General features: G+C 37.0%; 1 protein-coding gene across 2 annotated transcripts in view; it reads left to right on the top strand.

The window, feature by feature from the left end:
- Positions 1–19,978, top strand: part of PRKDC (protein kinase, DNA-activated, catalytic subunit) — a 247,255-nt gene that overhangs the window by 189,272 nt on the left and 38,005 nt on the right. For both annotated transcript variants that reach the window (XM_044914628.1, XM_044914627.1), the window contains exons 65-68: positions 762–950; positions 1,847–2,071; positions 3,851–3,959; positions 5,564–5,675. In XM_044914628.1, the coding sequence (XP_044770563.1) occupies positions 762–950; positions 1,847–2,071; positions 3,851–3,959; positions 5,564–5,675 (635 nt within the window). The remainder of the gene's footprint in view (positions 1–761; positions 951–1,846; positions 2,072–3,850; positions 3,960–5,563; positions 5,676–19,978) is intronic.

Here is a 19,978-nt window from a genome sequence, read left to right as displayed (position 1 = left end):
TTTTTACACAAAAATTAATATCCGGGAATAGTTTCATAATAACCAAATGTGAAATAATTATTGCTTTATCTCTTACTCTCTTTAAGAAAACATCACTGAATAAAAGAGAAAGCATTTCATACCAAATACTATAAAATTATAAGATGTTATTTCAGTATCTGCTGTTATTATATAATTCTATTTGGGTAGATTGTTTTCCTTCAGTAAATAAAAACTTTATGAAGAGGTAGATAAGAATTGGTTTTGGGAAGGTGACTATAAGGTCAATTTTGTACATTTTGTGTTTTGAGTTGCCAGTGGCTATCCAGGTATAGATGTCTAACAAGTAGTTAAAATTCGGAGTCTGTGATCTGTGAGATTCTTGAATGAGCAGTCCAGGTTGTAAAGTCATCTGCAATTTTCAGTAAATGTTCTATTTTCTAATTTTCAATCTAAGAACTTTTTAAATGGTAAATAACCCACAGTATTGATTTAAATCAAATTTTGGGTCATTCAGACAGAATCTTTAGTTAATTGGCTTCGTTTGTAAGTTTCTCAGAGAAATAGTTTCCTCTTGGTTTTTATGTTCATTTGTTCCCATAAATTTGTTTTGGTTTATTTTCTTCCATTCAGTGTTACTCTATTTTCCTTTTTCTTTCCCCTTGTCATAAATCTGAAAATGATTATCCTTAGCATGAATGTTAACACTACCTATAATACAGTGTTTTCATTTATATTCTTTCCAACTTTGTAAAATAAATTTATGAACTTTTCTTCATGAGGCTCTCAATAAACAAGAGTGGGTGGATGGTGAGCCTACAGAAGCTGAGAAGGATTTTTGGGAACTTGCATCCCTCGACTGTTATAACCAGCTTGCTGAGTGGAAATCATTGGCATACTGTTCTATAGTCAGCGTTGATAATGAAAACCCTCCAGATCTAAATAAAATGTGGAGTGAACCATTTTATCAGGTGGGTAGAACTTTTTTTTTTTTAAGATTTTTTTTATTGATTTTAGAGAAAGAGCACGAGCAGAAGGGGCAGAGGGAGAAGGAGAGAGAATCTGAAGCAGACTCTGCACCCAGTGTGGAGCCCAACTCAGGGCTTGATCACACGACCCCGAGACCATGACCTGAGCTAAAACCAAGAGTCGGATGCTTAACTGACTGCACCACTCAGGCATCCCCAGTAGAATTACTTTTCAGGTCACTAAGATAAATATTTTAGATGGTAAGCTGTTTTCTAATTAATGAAGTTGTTTAAAACTTTTAAAAAACAAAGTAGTACTTGTGAAGTATTAGGATATTTGTATAGCCCAACTCTCCCCATGAACTCCATAATATTGTTTAAATCTCTTACCACTTTTGGCTGACCCTTTCCAAATAAATGGGATGCATTTAAAAATAAATATTAACATCCATGCTAGGACTTCGTGGAAGAAAATTTCATGGTGTCTCTGCCTTGAGTCACAGGCTATGCATGGGATAGCCCTGACCCCTGGAGTGGGATGGTTCCCCTCCCATGGGATCACCCAGACTCTTGGAGGGAAGCGGCTCACCTGGTTCCCACAATACAACTGTCTTGGCTGTGGTTGTAGATTCCTCACTTGTATGTAACACCCAATGATCTTTCAGCTAAAAGTGGTTCTCATCGTCTATAGAACATATTCCCATGTATTTTGTGGTTACAAAATGAATAATTTTAAGTGAACGTGTTTTAAAAATTGTAGTTTTAGGTTTGAAACATCAGACATCATCACATTAGCTCTAAATCTTGACCTAAAAAATTATACCGAAGGATATTATAAAATAATTAGGCATATTCATATTGGCTTTCTAAAGTTACAAGTAGAGTCTTCTGTTCCTTAGGAGACCTATCTACCTTACATGATCCGCAGCAAGCTGAAGTTACTGCTTCAAGGGGAGGCTGACCAGTCCTTGCTGACATTTATTGATGAAGCTGTGAACAAAGAGCTTCAGAAGGCTCTTATAGAGCTGCATTATAGTCAAGAATTGAGTCTTCTTTACATCTTACAAGATGATGTTGACAGAGCCAAATATTATATTGAAAATTGCATTCAGATTTTCATGCAGGTAATGCAGATGCACCAGTCTGAAATGTACCATTTCTATGATACTTTTAAAAGTCAGTAAACTCTTGAATAAAAAAAAATCAACAAGCAAAAATTTTCATTTACTATTTGATACCACCCATTTCCTTCTTTTCTGTTCTTCCGGTTTCTTCTAAAATCTCTTCACTCTGTCCTTTGTTTTAATGCATTTTTAATCCTTTTTTTTTTTCTGTTTTAAAAAGTTCCATTTTTTTTGTTTTTCCTTAGGTTTTTATCTTTCTCATACTGTTAAAGAACACTTGGGGGTAGACTTTTCATCTAGATTGGCTGAATGAAAGTTTGATTGCTTTGTGAAGAACATGAACTAATTTTCCCTGTTCGTTTTTTACCATTGTGCCTTCTTTCTTTTTTGCTTTTATGAGAATCTTTGATGTTTTTAAAGTCAGTGTCTTTATAGAACCTGTTAACATTTATCATTGGCTTGTATTGATCAGAAAAGCATACCCACTCATTGTCTTTATTTTGTATTTATTTATTTATTGTTTGTTTTATTTATTTTTTTATTTTGTTAGTCACCATACATTTCATCATTAGTTTTTGATGTAGTGTTCCATGATTCATTGTTTTTGTATAACACCCAGTGCTCCGTGCAGTACGTGCCCTCCTTAATACCCATCACCAGGCTAACCCAACCCCCTTCCTTCCCCTCTAAAACCCTGTTTGTTTCTCAGAGTCCATAGTCTCTCATGGTTCATCTCTCCCTCCGATTCCGCCCCCTTCATTTTTCCCTTCCTTCTCCTAATGTCCTCCATGCTGTTCCTTATGTTCCACAAATAAGTGAAACCATATGATAATTGACTTTCTCTGCTTGACTTATTTCACTTAGCATAATCTCCTCCATTCCCATCCATGTTGATGTAAAAGTTGGGTATTCATCCTTTCTGATGGCTGAGTAATATTCCATTGTATATATGGACCACATCTTCTTTATCCATTCATCTGTTGAAGGGCATCTCGGCTCTTTCCACAGTTTGGCTATTGTGGACATTGCTGCTATGAACATTGGGGTGCATATGGCCCTTCTTTTCACTACATCTGTGTCTTTGGGGTAAATACCCAGGAGTGCAATTGCTGGGTCATAGGGTAGCTCTATTTTTAATTTTTTGAGGCCCCTCCACACTGTTTTCCAAAGTGGCTGTACCAACCTGCATTCCCACCAACAGTGTAAGAGGGTTCCCCTTTCTCCACAACCTCTCCAACATTGTTGTTTCTTGCCTTGTCAATTTTTGTCATTCTAACTGGTGTAATTTTATTTTTTAAGTAGGCTCCATGGCCAGTTTGGAGCCATTGTGGGGCTTGAACTCACGACAGTGAGATCAAGATCTGAGCCAAGATCAAGAGTTGGTCACTCAACCAACTGAGCCACCCAGGCACCCAAAAATTTTGAATTTGTTTAGTACACTCAAGGGGAAGTTTATCAAAGAAGTAATTGACTTCTGTTGTTGGCAGTTTTATATTATAGGACATTGTGATTTTTAAAAATTGGTGGTGAATAGAGGCAACAATGCCTAATTATATTGATTTTATTGACTTCTTTGAACCAAAATGTGATTAAAAACCTAAATTATTTTTAAAAACTTAAACCATTTGTTAATTATTTCTGTGAGCTAACTATTAACTACTCTGAGACACATTTTGTAATTGATGTAGGGTAGTTGTGATATTTTATGTTTTAGGGAACTGTATTAAAATTTAAAGTAGTAAATTGATTTATAAACAATGTTAAATATCTTTTTTCTAGAATTACTCAAGTATTGATGTCCTCTTACACAGAAGTAGACTCACCAAATTGCAGTCTGTACAAACTATAATAGAAATTCAGGAGTTCATCAGTTTTATAAGCAGACAAGGTAATTTTTTTTAACCTGCCATTTTTTCTTTTATAATTATGGAAAAATTTTGGTATGATTTTTTTTTTACTTAGTGAAAGTACATGTTTCTTAACATATGGGTTAGAAAATACCTTGAGTTCATTCTACAAATATATATTTTGACATCATTGAAATAAATGTTTAAAATGGTCAAGCACTATTCTAGACACTGGGGATGCAAAGCCAAATAAAACATATTGCCTAGGTTGAAAAAGCTTTCAAAAGAGTGGGGTAATCCCCACACAGTGTGATCCCTACTGAGGCAGGGAAGTCCCATGTCAAATACAGATAACAGAATCTGCCCTGGACTGAAGGGTGCAGGAGGTTCCTGGAGAAAGTGCCTGAGTTGAGTGTGTAAAAGACGGGGGGCTCGCAGAAGGTCTGTCTTATAGAAAGCCTGCAGTGTCCCAGATGGGCTGGAAGTTCAATGACTGGGTGCCACATGCCCTGGCCTGAGGGGAGGTGAAGCTGCTGGTGGCAGTGTGCAGACCCTGAAGGTCTTTCTCCTGCCAGCAAGTAGATTTTATCCCGGCACCTATGGGAGGCCACCCAGAGTCAAAGGGAAAGAGTACATCTTTGCATCAGGTATATATCTTAGTTATAAATTGGAATTTCAGCTTGTTTGCTGAATAATTAAAAATAAAAATGAAAGACTCTCTCAAAGTACTAATAAAAATTGGTATTCCTATATATCTATAGCTAATCATACTCTGCTTTACATTTGGAGAATTCTTTTTCAAGTACATATTGTTAATGACATAGTTAATGATCACTCATTAAGTGTTTTCTACTTTCCAGGACTTAAGTTAATCTCTTTTTTCTATATTACATAGTTTTTATGAAAGCCTTACAAGATTTAGATTTTTTTCATCTCATTTTATAGAAACATAGGTTAAATAACTTGCCTAACCTAGTGTGCAAAAGATTCTGATCTTGAACCCAGGACTGTCCGATTTAAGCTTGTGTTCTTAACCACTGCTTTCCCACCAATAGAAAGAGAGAAAACTAAAGCCTTAAACATTAGTAATGTGAGATTTAAATTTTCGAGAGTTATCATGAATCTCTTAAGGCCAGATTGCTTTGTTTATTAATTATTATGATGTAACCTTGTGCACATACCAGGGTCTGGGGCAGTATTCCGTCATTCAACAGTGATGTCCCTCCAGCTTAAGAGGTGAATATTCACATAAATGGCATAAACCAAGACTATAAGTAGCCCTATGCTGATTCAGATCAGATTTTGCCGACAAGAAAATTGGCTGCAACCCTATGAAACTTTTCAAGTTTCAGTGCTTTTTTAGATTTTGGAATTGTGGATGAAGGACTGTGAACCTATGCTAAATTTAAAAATTGTATGTTTATTTCCCCAGTCTTACTCTGTGTCCTTAAGAAATTGAGTTTTGATTGTCAAAATGTATTAGATTTACTGCGGTATCTTTTTGTTCCTGTTGTGAAAGACAAAACAAAAGTTTTTAATTTGGTCAAGAAATTTGAATTAAGTTTCTATTTACTAATGGCAGCCCAACTTTGTAAATTGGTCTTGTCATTGAGCTGTGGATATAGTCATCTTCTAATATTTTTAGGTAGTTTATCATCTCAAGCTCCCCTTAAGAGACTTCTAAAAACCTGGACAAACAGATACCCAGATGCTAAAATGGACCCAATGAACATCTGGGATGACATCATCACAAATCGGTAAGATGTGAGCTTTTTCATCTGAATATGGATTTTTTTCTGAAATTGCCAGAAAGACTTTTCTCCAAAACTATGGTTTAGGAAAATGTGAGATTTGAGTCTAGTGTAGATAGCTCTCATCTTGCTGATTTCCCATGTAAGTTCTTAGTTCTCAGAAGACTCTCCATTTCAGCAGTGTGTCTTTTGTCCCAGCTTGTCCCCTGTGAGGAGATTGCAGCCCACTAACATTGAATTTGTCATGTGCTGGGAGGTTGGTTATGAACATCCTTCTGGCGGTGAGAGAAGGCAGGGGAGCAGTGGGGGCAGTGGTCCATCTGCTTCTGTCTCAGGGCTGAATGTTAGCTAGTGAAATGGCAGCAAAGAAAACACTGCTCAGTGATTTTTTTATTCTATTATAAATTGGATTTTTGACACTTCTGACTCTCTTACATAACTGTATGTATCACTTTACCAGGCTTGAGATCATTTCATATGCTCAGTTTTTCCTTGCCCTGCGACAACCCTGGATAATCCATGAGGCAGATATATTTCAGAGACAAGGCAGCAGAATCAGAGATGTTGTGAACTATTTTATGCAAATATACACAGTAACTAGGACTCAAGGACTGTGACGCTATGTTTGGTGTTCTTGCCATTATATCCTTTCTTTTAAGATTTATTTATTTATGTATGTATTTGAGAGAGAGAGAGAAAGCACAAGTGGGAGGGGCAGAGGGAGAGGAAGAGAGAATCTGAAGCAGACTCACACTGAGCTCGGAGCCCAGTGTAGGGCTTGATCTCATGACCTTGAGATCATGACCTGAGTCGGACACCTAACCGCAACTGCACCATGCAGGCACCCCTTGACATTATATCCTATTTCCTCTGCTGCCATAGTGTTTTTTGTGGGTTTTTTTTGGTTTGTTTTTGTTTTTTACTTTTTATAGTTTTTATTTTTTGTATTTTTTTTCACTATTTATTTTGAGATAACTTCTTTAGAAAAGTTATAAGAAAAGTAGAACTCCCTTCTGTATCTTTTACTCAGATTCACTGTTTTTAAACATTTTTAACATGTTGCCACATTAGCTTTTTTTTCTCCCCACGCATACATAATTATATTCTGAACCATTTGAATTTAAGTTGCATATATATGTCTCTTTATCTCTTCATCAGTGTACATTTCCTAGGAACAAAAGGAACAAAATTTCCTAAGAAAAAGTATTCTCTCATATAACCTCAGTACAATAATAACTTCACTGTTTTCATTTTTAATCTACAGCCCCAATTTCCGTTTTGTCAATAGTCCCGTTAATGTTCTTTAAAGCATTTTATCCCCTTCTAAAACAGAATCCAGTCCAGAATCTCATACTGCATTTAATCAATATGTCTTTCTGGCCTCTTAATCTGAAACATTTCCGCAGCCATCTTTCATGACATTGACACTTTAGAAGAATGTTCGTCAATTTGGGTTTGTCTGTGTAGTCTCACATTTGTATTCAGGTGATACATCCCTAGTTAAAATATTACTTAACTAAAGTATTATTCTCAGGGTATCACATCTGGAAGCACAGAGTGTCCACGTGCTTTTTACTGGAGATAGTAATTTTTATTGCCTGGTTAAAATATTGTCTGGTCTCTCACATGGAAAGATGTTTGACATCACTCATCATCAGGGAAATACAGATCAAAACTACAATAAGATATCACCTCATACCTGTCAGAATGGCTAAATCAACAATACAAGAAATAACAGGTGTTGGCTAGGATAGAGGGAAAGGGGAACTCTCTTGCACTGTTGGTGGAAATACAAACTGGTGCAGCCACTGTGGAAAACAGTAAGAAGGTTCCTCAAAAAGTTAAAAATAGAAGTACTATGCAGTCTGGCAATTGCACTACTAGGTATTTACCCAAAGGATACAAAAATAATAACTTAGAGGGATACTTGCACCCGAATATTTATAGCAGCATTATCTGCAATAGCCAAAGTATGAAACAGCCCAAGTGTCCATCCACTGACAAATGAATAAAGAAGATGTAGTGTGTGTGTATACACACACACACACACACACAATGGAATATTACTCAGACATAAAAAGGAACAAAATCTTGCCATTTGCATTAACATGGATGGAGCTAGAGAGTATTATGTTAAGCAAAATGACTCATTCAAAGAAAGAGAAATACCATATTTATTTCACTCGTATGTGAAATTTAAGAAACAAAACAAACAAGCAAAGGGAAATAGGCAAGCCAAGAAACAAACTCAACTACAGAGAACAAATTGATGGTTACCAGAGGGGAGGTGGGTGGGGGGAAGGGTTAAATAGGTGATGGGGATTAAGGAGTGCACTTATGATGAGCACTGGATGATATATATAAGTGTTGAATCACTATATTATACATCTTTACTGTAACATTGTATGTTAACCAACTGGAATTAAAATTAAAACCTTAAATACATACATAAGAAAATAAAAAAGCACAACTCAGAAAAAATATTGTCTGGTCTCTCCAGTGTGTAATGCTTGGGATTTGTTGTTGTTTTAATGCCTAGTTTTTTTCTCACATTCAGCAATGTGAGAGATTCTTTGAAACATGCATATATCCTGCTTCTCATAAGACTTAATCCTTTATATTTTGCATCTGTGCATGACTGTTAGCCAAAGCCAGTCTTGACAATGATAGTTGCAAGGTGATGATTTTCTAAATCCACCACTTGTTCCGTGTTTATCAGTCTACATCTTAGTGTAAGGAAGAGCCTTCTCTTCTCTATTTATTTATTCACTTACTTAAATTTTAGTTACCAATATAGAATCATGGATTCCAGTTTTATTTAATGGAATATAATCCATTAATGTTCTTATTTATATCATGTTCAAATTGTCTCAGATTTGGCCAGCAGGAGCCCCTTCAAACTGATATTACAGGCACATCTTGCAAAATTATTCGATGTTTTTTCTAGAAATGTTATAGTTTTAGTTCTTACATTTAGGTCTATGATCCAAAGATTATATTTGTAGATGGTGTTATGTTCATATAGCTTTTTCATATGGCTATCTAGTTGTCTAGTCCCATTGTTCAAAAGTCTTTTCATAATTGAATTGCCTCAACAGCTTTTTTGAAAATCAATGACCATATGTGTGTGGGTCTGTTTTCAAATACTCTATTCTATTACTTGTTTATATATACATTTTTTTTCATATATCAAACTCTCTTCATTACTGTTGCTTTATGTCTTGAATCACATAGGGTGAGTACTCCAGCTTTCTTTTTCTTTATGAAAATTACTTTGTTTTAGGTTATTTATATTTATTTATACATTTTAGAAAACTGCTTGTCAATTTCTACCAAAAACAAAAGCACTGACATTTTGGGATTTTGTTGACTAGATCAAATTTGGGAATTGCCATCTTAGCAATATAGAGTTCTCCAGTTCATGAATATATGTCTTTCTAATTAGGTTTATTTAGGTTTCTTTAAAAAAAATTTTTCTTTTCATTTTAAGTGTACTCTTAATTCCCTTTATCTATTTCACCCACGCCCCACCCACCTCCACTCTGGCAACCCCCAGTATGTTCTCTGTAGTTAAGAGTCTGTTTTTTGTTTGTCTGGTTTTTTTGTTTGTTCATTTGTTTCTTAAATTCTAGATATGAATGAAATCATATAGTATTTGTCTTTCTCTGACTTATTTCACTTAGCATTATACTCTCTAGGTACATCCATTTTATTGCAAATGGCAAGATTTAATTCCTTTTTATGACTGAGTAATATTCCATTGTATACATACCACATCTTTAGTATCCATTCATCCATCAGCAGACACTTAGGTTGCTTCCATATCTTGGCTATTGTAAATAATGCTGCATTAAACATAGGAGTGCAGATATCTTTTCAAATTAGTGTTTTCATTTTCTTCACATACCCAGTAGTGAAGTTCCAGGATCACATGGACACTCTGTTTTTAATTTTTTGAGAACCGCCCCCCCATACTGTTTTCCACAGTGGCTGCACCAATTTACATTCCTACCAACAGTGCATGAGGGTTTCTTTTTCTCCACATCCTCACCAATACTTGTTATTTCTTGTGTGTTTTATTTTGATCACTCTGACAGGTGTAGACAGGTGTAGACAATGAGGTCTACCTCTTAATGTAAGGAAGAGCCTTCTCTTCTCTATTTATTTATTTACTGATTGTGGTTTTGACTTGCATTTCCCTGATGATGAGCGACTTTGAGCATCTTTTCGTGTGTCTGTTGGCCATCTGTATGTCTTCTTTGGAAAAATGTCTATTCAGGTCCTCTGACCATTTTTAAAATCAGATTATTTGCTTTTTTGGTGTTGAGTTGTGTAAGTTCTTATATATTTTGGATATTAACTCATCACATATGTCATTTGCAAACATATTCTTCCATTCATTAGGTTGCCTTTTTGTTTTGTCCGTGGTTTCCTTCACTGTACAAAAGTTTTTTTATTTTGGTATAGTCCCAATAGTTTATTTTTGTTTTTGTTGCCCTTGCCAGAGGAGACATCTGGAAAATTGTTTCTATGGCTGATGTCAAAGATATTACTGCCTGTGTTCTCTTCTAGGAGTTTTATGGTTTCAGGTCTCATAGTTAGGTCTTTAATCCATTTTCAGTTTATTTTTGTGTATGTTTTAAGAAAGTCGTCCAGTTTCACATTTTGCATGTAGCTGACCAGTTTTCCCAGCATCATTTGTTGAAGAGACTGTCTTTTCCCCGTTGTATATTCTTGCTTCCTTTTTCATAGGTTAATCGACCATATGGTAAGGGTGGGTTTATTTCTAGACTTTCTGTTCTGTTCCATTGATCTGTGTGTCTGTTTTTGTGCCAGTACAATACTGCTTTGACTACTGTAGCTTTGTAGTATATCTTGAAATCTTGGATTCTGATACCTCCAGCTTTATGCTTCTTTCTCAAGATTGTTTTGGCTATTTGAGATCTTTCATGGTTCCATACACATTTTAGTGTTATTTGTTCTAGTTCTGTGAAAAATGTTCTTGGTATTTCGATAGGGATTGCATTAAATCTGTAGATTGCTTTGGGTAGTATGGACATTTTAACAAGACTGGTTCTTCTAATCCATGAGCATGGAATATCTTTCCATTAGTTTCTGTCCTGTTCATTTTTTTTTTTTTTAAAGATTTTATTTATTTATTTGACAGAGACACAGCGAGAGAGGGAACAGAAGCGGGGGGCGGGGGGGGGAAGGGAGAAGCAGGCTTCCTGCCAAGCAGGGAGTCCAATGCAGGGCTCGGTCCCAGGACCCTGGGATCATGACCTGAGCCAAAGGCAGATGCTTAACGACTGAGCCACCCAGGCACCCCCATCTTTTTTAATCAGTGTTTTATAGTTTTCCAAGTACAGATCTTTCACCTCCTTGGTTAAGTTTATTCCTAGATATTTTATTCCTTACAGTGTATTTATTTGTAAATAGGATTGTTTTCTTAATTTCTCTTTCTACTACTTCATTATTAGTGTATAGAAATGCCGTAGGTTTCTGTATATTAATTTTGTATCCTACAGCTTTACTGAATTCATTTAATACTGCTAATAGTTTTTTTGTTGGCATCTTTATCATTTTCTGTATATAGTGTTATGTCACCTGCAAAAAGTGAAAGTTTTACCTCTTCCTTTAATTTCAGTGACTTTTTTTTTTTGATAAGGATTCTTAGATGTCTTTTGTTAGATTTGTTCCTAGGTATTTTATGTTTTTCAGCAGTGTTCCAGTTATTTGCTGTTCATATTTTCTGAGTTTTATCTTTTTCTTTTTTTTTAACATCACAAATATGATTTTTTATTTGTCACCATTAAATGTCTGACTTTTAAACAGATTCTTGGACTGGTAGCTCATATCCATCAGCTCGTTCAACTTTAGCACCGGTCTCATCCCCAGAAGCTTTTCCAGAACTACTACCTTCACCACGAAGCTCCATGAGCTTTCCCAATTCAAACTTGAGCTTCTTCAGCATTTTTACTTTTCTAACGAATGCATGGGTGTTGAATTTGATCAAATGCTTTTTTTCTGCATCTATTTAATTGATCATATGCTTTTTCTCCATGGTTTATGTTTGTTAGGTCTGTAGTCTATAGTTTTGTCTATAGTGTTGTGCACAAACACTGTTTCCTTATTGACTCTCTGAATGATCTATCCATTTTGAAAGTGAGATATTAAAGTCTCCAACTATTATTGTATTATTCTCTAATTTTCCTTTTAGTATTTGCTTTATATATTTGCGTGCTCCAGTGTTAGGTGCATAAATATTTACAATTGTTATATCTTCTTGATGGATTGACCACTTTATCATTATATAATGACCTTCTTTGCATCTTTTTACTCTGGTTAGCTTAAGGTCTGTTTTGTCAGATTTAGTATAGCTACCTCTGATTTTTTTTGGTTACCATTTGCTTGAAATATCTCTTTCTATGCCTTCACTCTCAATCAGTGTTGTCTTTAAAGCTAAAGTGAGTCCCTTGTGTGCAGCATATTGTTGGATTTTGTTTTTTTATTAATTCAGCCATTCTATGTCTTTTGATTGGAGAATTTAATCCATTTACATTTAAAGTAGTTATTGATAGGTAAGGGCTTACTTTTGCCATTTTGTTCTCTGACAGTTTTGTAGATCTATTGTTCCTTGCTTCTTATCTTGCTGTCTTTTGTGATTTGATGACTGTTTGTATGGATATACTTTGACTTCTTTATCATGATCTTTTGTAATTACTAAGGCCTTTCCTCTGTGTTTACCATGAGACTTACATAAAATACCTTATAATATCCTATTATAAGCTGACAACTGTGATAGCATTTTTAAATTTTTACACTTTTACTTCCTCATGCTCCTCACATATTAGGTTGTTGATGTTATAATTTATATATTTTTATATTGTGCATCTAATAACAGATTACTGTAGTTATGGTTTTTAATACATTTGTTTTTTTTTTAATTTAAACAGCATTATAAGTGAATTACCACCATTACCATATTAGAGAATCTTTCTTTGGCTCCATATTTACCATTACCCGTGAGTTTTGTATAACTTCACATGTTTTATGATATTAATTAGCAGTGGTTTATTTCTACTTGAAGAACTCCCTTTAGCATTTCTTTTTTTTTTTTTTTTTAAGATTTTATTTATTTATTTGAGAGAGAGAGAACGAGAGACAGAGAGCAGGAGAGGGAGGAGGGTCAGAGGGAGGAGAAGCAGACTCCCCGCCGAGCAGGGAGCCCTATGCGGGACTCGATCCCGGGACTCCAGGATCATGACCTGAGCCGAAGGCAGACGCTTAACCATCTGAGCCACCCAGGCGCCCCCTCCCTTTAGCATTTCTTATAAGCCAGGTCTAGTGGTGAATAAACTCCCTTAACTTCTGATTGTTCAGGAAAGTCTTTATTTCTCCTTCATTTTTGAAGGACAAGTTTGCCAGGTATAGTATTCTTGGTTGACAGGCTTTTTCTTTCAGTATTTTGAATATATCATTCCATTGTCTTCTGGCCTGAAAAGTTTCTTTTGAGAACTCCACCTATAGTCTTATATGGAGGTTCCCTTGTATATGATGTGTCACTTTTGCTACTTTCAGAAAGTCTGTCTTTGACTTTTGATAATTTAATTATGTGTCTTGGTGTAGCCCTGTTCAGATTCAATCTATTTGGGGTCCCTTGGGCCTCATGGATCAGAAATCCATTTCTCTGCTCAGGTTTGTGAGAAGTTTTCAGCCATTATTGTTTTAAATATACTTTATGTCCCTTTCTCTTCTCCTAGCATTCCCATAATGGGTTTATTATTTCATTTTGCTGCCCCATAAGTCCATAGACATTCTTTACTCTTTATCTTTATCTTTTTGGGGGGGGGGGCTTCTCTGGTTGATTTCACTGATTCTTCTGCATGGTCAGGTCTGCTTTTGAAGCTTTCTAGTGAATTCATCAATTCAGTCTTAGTATCCTTTGGCTCTAGGATTACTGGTTTTTTGGTTTTTGTTTTGTTTTGTTTTATTTTGTTGTTGTTGTTATAGAACTTCTCATTTTGTTCATGCATTGTTTTCCTAATTTCATTTAATTGTCTGTTTCTCTATTCTTGTAGTTCACTAAATTTCTATAAAAGTATTATTCTGAATTCTTTTTCTGACATTTCATAGATCTCCATATCTTTAGGGTCATTTATTATAGCTTTGTTATTTTCCTTTGGTGGTGTCATGTTTATCTGATTTGTCATGATCCTGATTTCTTACATTGGTGTCTGCACAATTGAGTAAGTTGTCTCCTCCTCCAGACTTTACAGGTTTGCTTTGACAGAAACAGTCCTTCACCAGTCAGCTCAGCTTGGGGTTCTGGATGTGTCAGCTGGTAGCATCCTTGAGCAGGTGGGGATTATCTTAGGATATGTTTTAGGGTGAGGCCACTGCCCAGGTTCTGCAGTTGGGGTAGGGTGGTTGCCACTGGCTGCAAACAACTGAAAAGAACTGCTGACTTGTTTCCCTGCTGAAGTGCAGCTGTAGGATGGTCTCTGCAGTTTCCTCTCTTTTCTGGTCAGTCTTCTAGACAGTCAGGACTAGGTACTATACTCAGCAGTGGGCAGGGCTCTGAATTAGCTTCCCCTCACCCCAAGGTAGGACAGCAAATTGGCCCCAAGGCCAGCAGAGCTTTGTTTGGGGGCCCAAATCGGGGAGGGATGAACACTGCATTTTCCTGCCAGAGGGGGCCACATTTTGCCTTGCAGAGAGGGAGAAGTACTGGCTATTCTCTTTGCTCAAGTACTACTGTAAGTGGAGCTATGGGATGGGCTACACAGCTTCCTGTGTACTCTGGTTAGATTCCATGGGCAGGCAAGCTGAAGGTTCTATTCAGTAGTGGGTTTAAACAAATGAGTTTCCCTGCCCATGCAGGGTCATTATACAAGCCCCAAGATGGGCAAGTTTCTTGTTTGGGAACCATATTAAGCAGAACTGTGTACCAAGTTCTGTGGCCTGGTGGGCCACTGTCCTGGCTCTGTAGATGGATAGGGCCACCCATCAGGTGCTCTGCTCAAGTGCTGCTATAATCACAGTTGCAGGATGGACTATGCAGATTCCTGGTCAGCTCTGGTTAGGTTGGAGGCTGTATTCAGCAGTGGTGGGGCTATAAAGTCACTTCCTTGTCTGGTTGGGACTTCAGAACAGGCCCTTAGGGCTTGCAAGGGTCTTTGTTTAGGAGACCAAATCAGGCAGAACTGTGCACCAAGCTCTGGTCAGATGGGGTCACCATATTGCCTCTGTAGACACAGGGCTGCTGATCCGGCTCTCCATTCAAGTGCCAATTTAATAGGAGTTGAAGGGTTAGCTTCACAGATTCTCAGGAACTGGGATTGTATAGGATTGGCAGGGTTGGAGGCTGTATTCATCAGTGGGTGGGGCTAATTAGCTTCCCTGCATGGATGGGGGACACGGAACAGATACCAAAGCAGGCAAGCAAATTAGGCAGAACTGTGCAGCAGTTGGGGCCACTGGCTTGGCTCTGTAAACAGGCAGGACTTTCTGCTTGTGTGGACTTTCTGCCCCAGTGCTGCTGGGTTAAGCAGCTTCCTAGGTGCTCTAATCAAGTTTCATGGTCAGGTAGGACAGGACCAAGAGTGACACTCAGAAATAGGTGGAGCTATGAATTAGCTTCCCTCCCCTGGCAGAGTAGCTTGTTGTTTGGGGTCTAACATCAGGCAGACCTGTGCCCTGCCTACTTCCCTGGTCAGACTGGGCCACTGTGTTGGCTCCACAGATAAGCCAAGCCACTGGTTAGAATTTCTACTTGGGCACTGCTATGAATAGGAACTCAGTCTGCCAAGATCTGAGTGCTGGTTGCTGTAAGCCCAAACCCCCTTTCTGTCACAGTCTGATTCCCAGTCATCAAGTCCTGCTGCAGGTTCCTTCATGATCCCTAAGAGATGAGACCCAAGCAGGCTTCCTGATTTGCAAACTAGATGTCCCTCTCGGGGAGGACATTTTTCCTACTGGAAAAACTTCAGACTTGGGGTCAGAGCCCTCTTGGTGTGGTACTGTCCCATCCTGAGGTAGGGACCATACAGTCATACAGTAGCTACTTCTTTTTCTCTTTTTATGTGATCCATCTGAGTCTCTGTGGTGTTTCAGGCTTACCCCTGTGTTCTAAGATTTTCTCAATGGTGTCTTGTCTATGAATAGTAGTTAGTTGGTTTTGTTTGGTTTTGTTTTTGTTTTTGTTTTTTGAGGGAGACTGAAGTCAAGACTGACCTATGTCACCATCCTGGTGATGCCAGTCCTCCTTGTAGTTTATTACATTGACTGATTTTTGAATATGAAACAAATGTTGCATTTTGAGGGTAAATCTTGTGTCGTTACAATGATCCTTTTTATATATTCTCAGATTTGCTAACATTTGTTAAGAATTTTATTGTGTAGGGGCGCCTGGGTGGCTCAGTCGTTAAGCGTCTGCCTTCGGCTCAGGTCATGATCCCAGGGTCCTGGGATCGAGCCCCACATCGGGCTCCCTGCTTAGCAGGAAGCCTGCTTCTCCCTCTCCCACTCCCCCTGCTTGTGTTCCCCCTCTCACTGTGTCTCTCTCTGTCAAATAAATAAATAAAAATCTTAAAAAAAAAAAAAAAGAATTTTATTGTGTATATTCAAGTGGGATATTGGTTTGTAATTTTCTTTTTTATAATGTCTTTGTCAGGTTTTGGTATTAGGTTATAAAATAAGCTGGACATGTTCCCTTCTTTCTTCTTGGAAAAAGTTTATGTAAGAAGATCCTTCTTATTTCTTACGTGAATATTTGATAGAATTCACCAGTGAGACATTAGTAGTTTTCCTTTGGGGAAGATTTTTGATAATGCATATAATTTCTTCGGTAGATGGGGCTATTTAAATTTTCTATTTCTTTTTGTGTCGATTTTATTAAATTGTATTTTTCACTATATTTTTCCATTTCATTTAAGTTGTCAAATTGTTCACATAAAGTTGCTCATATTATTCTCTTATTTTTTTATTACTTGCAGTATCTGTGGTGGGAACCCCTTTTTCACTCCTGATATTGGTGATTTGTGTTCTCTGTTTTTTCTTGATCAGTCTAGCTAGAGGTTTGTCAATTCTGTTGATCTTCTCAAAGGACCAGCTTTCGACTTTGCTAATTTTCTTTAGTATCTGTGTTCTATTTCATTGATTTCTGGTCTCATCTTTAGTATTTTCTTCTTTCAACTTACTTTTGACTTACTTTGCTCTTCTTTTTTTAGTTTCTTAAGGTGGAAACTTTGATGGTTGATTTTATACTTTTTTCCCCTAATCTAAACATTTAAAGTTACATGCATCCCTCTAAGCTCTGCTTGCTGCATACTGCAAATTTTGATATATAGCATTTACATTATCATTTAGTTTAAAATATTTTCTAATTCTCTGGGGCTCTTGGGTGGCTCAGTTGGTTGAGTGTCTGACTCCTGATTTTGGCTCAGGTCATGATCTCAGGGTCATGGGATCAAGCCCCATATTAGGCCTTGCACTCAGCAGAGTCTGCTTGAGATTCTGCTTGAGATTCTTTCCCTCTCCCTCTCCACCCGCCCCACCACGCAGCTTGCACATGTGCTCTCTCTAAAATAAATTAAATAAATAATAAATAAATAAAATCTTAAAAAATATTTTCTAATTCTCATGTGATTTCATTTTTGATCCTTGGAATAGTTATAAGTGCTTTGTTTAATTTCCAAATAGGTGAGGGTTTTTTGTCTCTTATTAATTTCTAAATTCCACAGTGGTCACAAAACACACTCTGCATGGTTTTAGCTTTTTAAAATTTATTGAGACTTGTTTTACAGTTTAGCATATGGTCTATTTTAGTAAATATACTATGTGTACTTGAAAATCCCGTATATTATGCTGTTCTTAGATGTAATGTTTATAAATTTCAATTAGATCAAGGTGGTTGATGGTAGTTTTCAGAACTCTATGTCTTTATTGATTTTTTTGTCTATCCCATCAGCTGCTGAGATACATAGGGATTTCACAGTCTCTTACTTTGTGAAATTGTCTATTTTTCTCTTTAATTCTAGTTTTACTTATTGTATTTTGAACTTTGTTATTAGGCATATACATATCAATAACTGCTAGGTCTTCCTGATGAAATGTCCTTTTTATATATTATATGCTATATGACATAGCATATAGTGAAAACACTAATAGATAATGTTATATTTTTGCTTTAATATATGAAACAAAACAGTCAGGGGCGCCTGGGTGGCTCAGTTGGTTAAGCGACTGCCTTCGGCTCAGGTCATGATCCTGGAGTCCCTGGATCGAGTCCCGCATCAGGCTCCCTGCTCGGCAGGGAGTCTGCTTCGTCCTCTGACCCTATCCCCTCTCATGTGTTCTCTCTCTCTCATTCTCTCTCTAATAAATAAATAAAATCTTTAAAAAAAAAAAGTCATACATATTTGAAAGAACTTAGAGGAGACAAAAAGTCATTTTATACTTATTATTTCTGATGCTCATTATTTGTTTGTAAAGACCCTAGTTTTCCTCCAATATCATTTACCTTTAGTTGAAAATTTTCCTTTAAGCAATTCTTGTAGTTTAGGTCTGCCTCTGATGAATTCTCTTAGTTTTCCTCTATCTGAAGATATCTTTATTTCACTGTGTTTCCTGAAGAATGTTTTCTGTGGATATCGAATTCTGGGTGGATCCCCCTTCCTCCTCAGCAGTATCATTTGCCCTCCATGTTTCTAAAGAGAAAGTAATGATTATTCAAATTGTTGTTCCCCTGTATGTAATCTATCATACTCTTTGACTGGTTTCAGGATTTTTTTTTATCATTGGCTATCAGCAGTTTGATTATGATGTGTTTAGGTATACTTTCCTTTGAATTTACCTGCTTAAGGTTTGCTGAGCTTCTCAAATCTATACATTTATGTCACTAAATTTGGGGAATTTTCTGTTATTTTTCATCAAATGTTTTTTGCTCCAATTTTTCGGTCTTTGTGGGGTGCCCATTATATATATATTAGACTTTTTGACATTGTCTTACATAGGTCCCTGAAGCTCTGTTCATTTTTATTCAATCTTTTTTTCTCTTTATTCTTCAGATTAGATCATTTCTATTGAACTGTCTTCAGGTCACTGTCATTTTCCTCTGTTGTCTTAATTCCTCTTTTAAGTTTATGTAGCAAATTTTTTATTAATTAGTTTATTTTTTCGGTTGTAAAATTTCCATTTGGCCTTTAATACTTACTTTTTCCTACTGAGATAGTTTAAGATAACTTAAAAAGCCTTTCCATTATTTCATGTTATTTTTTTTGACCTCTTGGAGCATCGTTAAAATAGCTGCTTGGGGTGCCTGGGTGGCTCATTCGGTTAAGCGTCTGACTCTTGGTTTCAGCTCACGTCATGATCTCAAGGTTGTGAGATCAAGCCCTACATCAGGCTCTGCACTCATTGTGGAGTCTGCTTGTCCTTTTCCCTCCCCCTCTACCACTCCCACCCCTCCCCGCTCACTCACTCACTCTTCTTCTAAAATAATAAAATTTTTTTTTAAATAGCTGCTTTAAGGTCCTTTATGATCATTCCAGCATATGGGTCATCTCAGAGTTGAATCTGTTGACTGTCTTTTCTACCGAGAGTGGATACATTTCCCTGGTTCTTTGTATATCAAGTAATTTTGGATCTTAGAAATTGTTAATATTATCTTGTGTAGACTCTGAGCTCTATTATAATTCTGAGGAATTATTGCTTTAGCAAGCAGTTAGCCCAGTTAGATTTGGATAGTGGACTGTGTCTTGCCTTCTTCATTTACATCTTAGTTCAGGACTCAAGCCTTTCCTTCACTGTTTGCAGTCAGTCCTACACATGCATATTTCAGGAGGCAGGCTGAAACTTGTGTGGCTTCATTTATAGAATTAGAGGGCTTCTTCTCTGGCTCCTCACTTCCAGGATTCCCGCTACAACCTTTGGTCTGCCTAGGTTCCCTTGCAGGTTTCTCCGGGCAGAATACAGCAGGATTCCTTTCAGAATCTTAGCCACTCTGGCTACCATACCCCTTATCAGCCATGGTTACCCTCATGGAAAAACTGGAAAAAGAAAGAGAAAACAAAAACTCGGGCACCTGGGTGGCTCAGTTGGTTAAGCGACTGCCTTCGGCTCAGGTCATGATCCTGGAGTCCCTGGATCGAGTCCCGCATCGGGCTCCCTGCTCGGCAGGGAATCTGCTTCGTCCTCTGACCCTATCCCCTCTCATGTGTTCTCTCTCTCTCATTCTCTCTCTCTCAAATAAATAAATAAAATCTTTAAAAAAAAAAGAAAACAGAAACTCATCCTAATGGCAGTCA

Source organism: Neomonachus schauinslandi, chromosome 4 (genome assembly GCF_002201575.2).
Source record: "Neomonachus schauinslandi chromosome 4, ASM220157v2, whole genome shotgun sequence".
In the NCBI taxonomy this organism is placed as follows: domain Eukaryota; kingdom Metazoa; phylum Chordata; class Mammalia; order Carnivora; family Phocidae; genus Neomonachus; species Neomonachus schauinslandi.
Note: the sequence above shows the minus strand (reverse complement) of the source record. Positions and strands in the feature narration are given on the sequence as shown.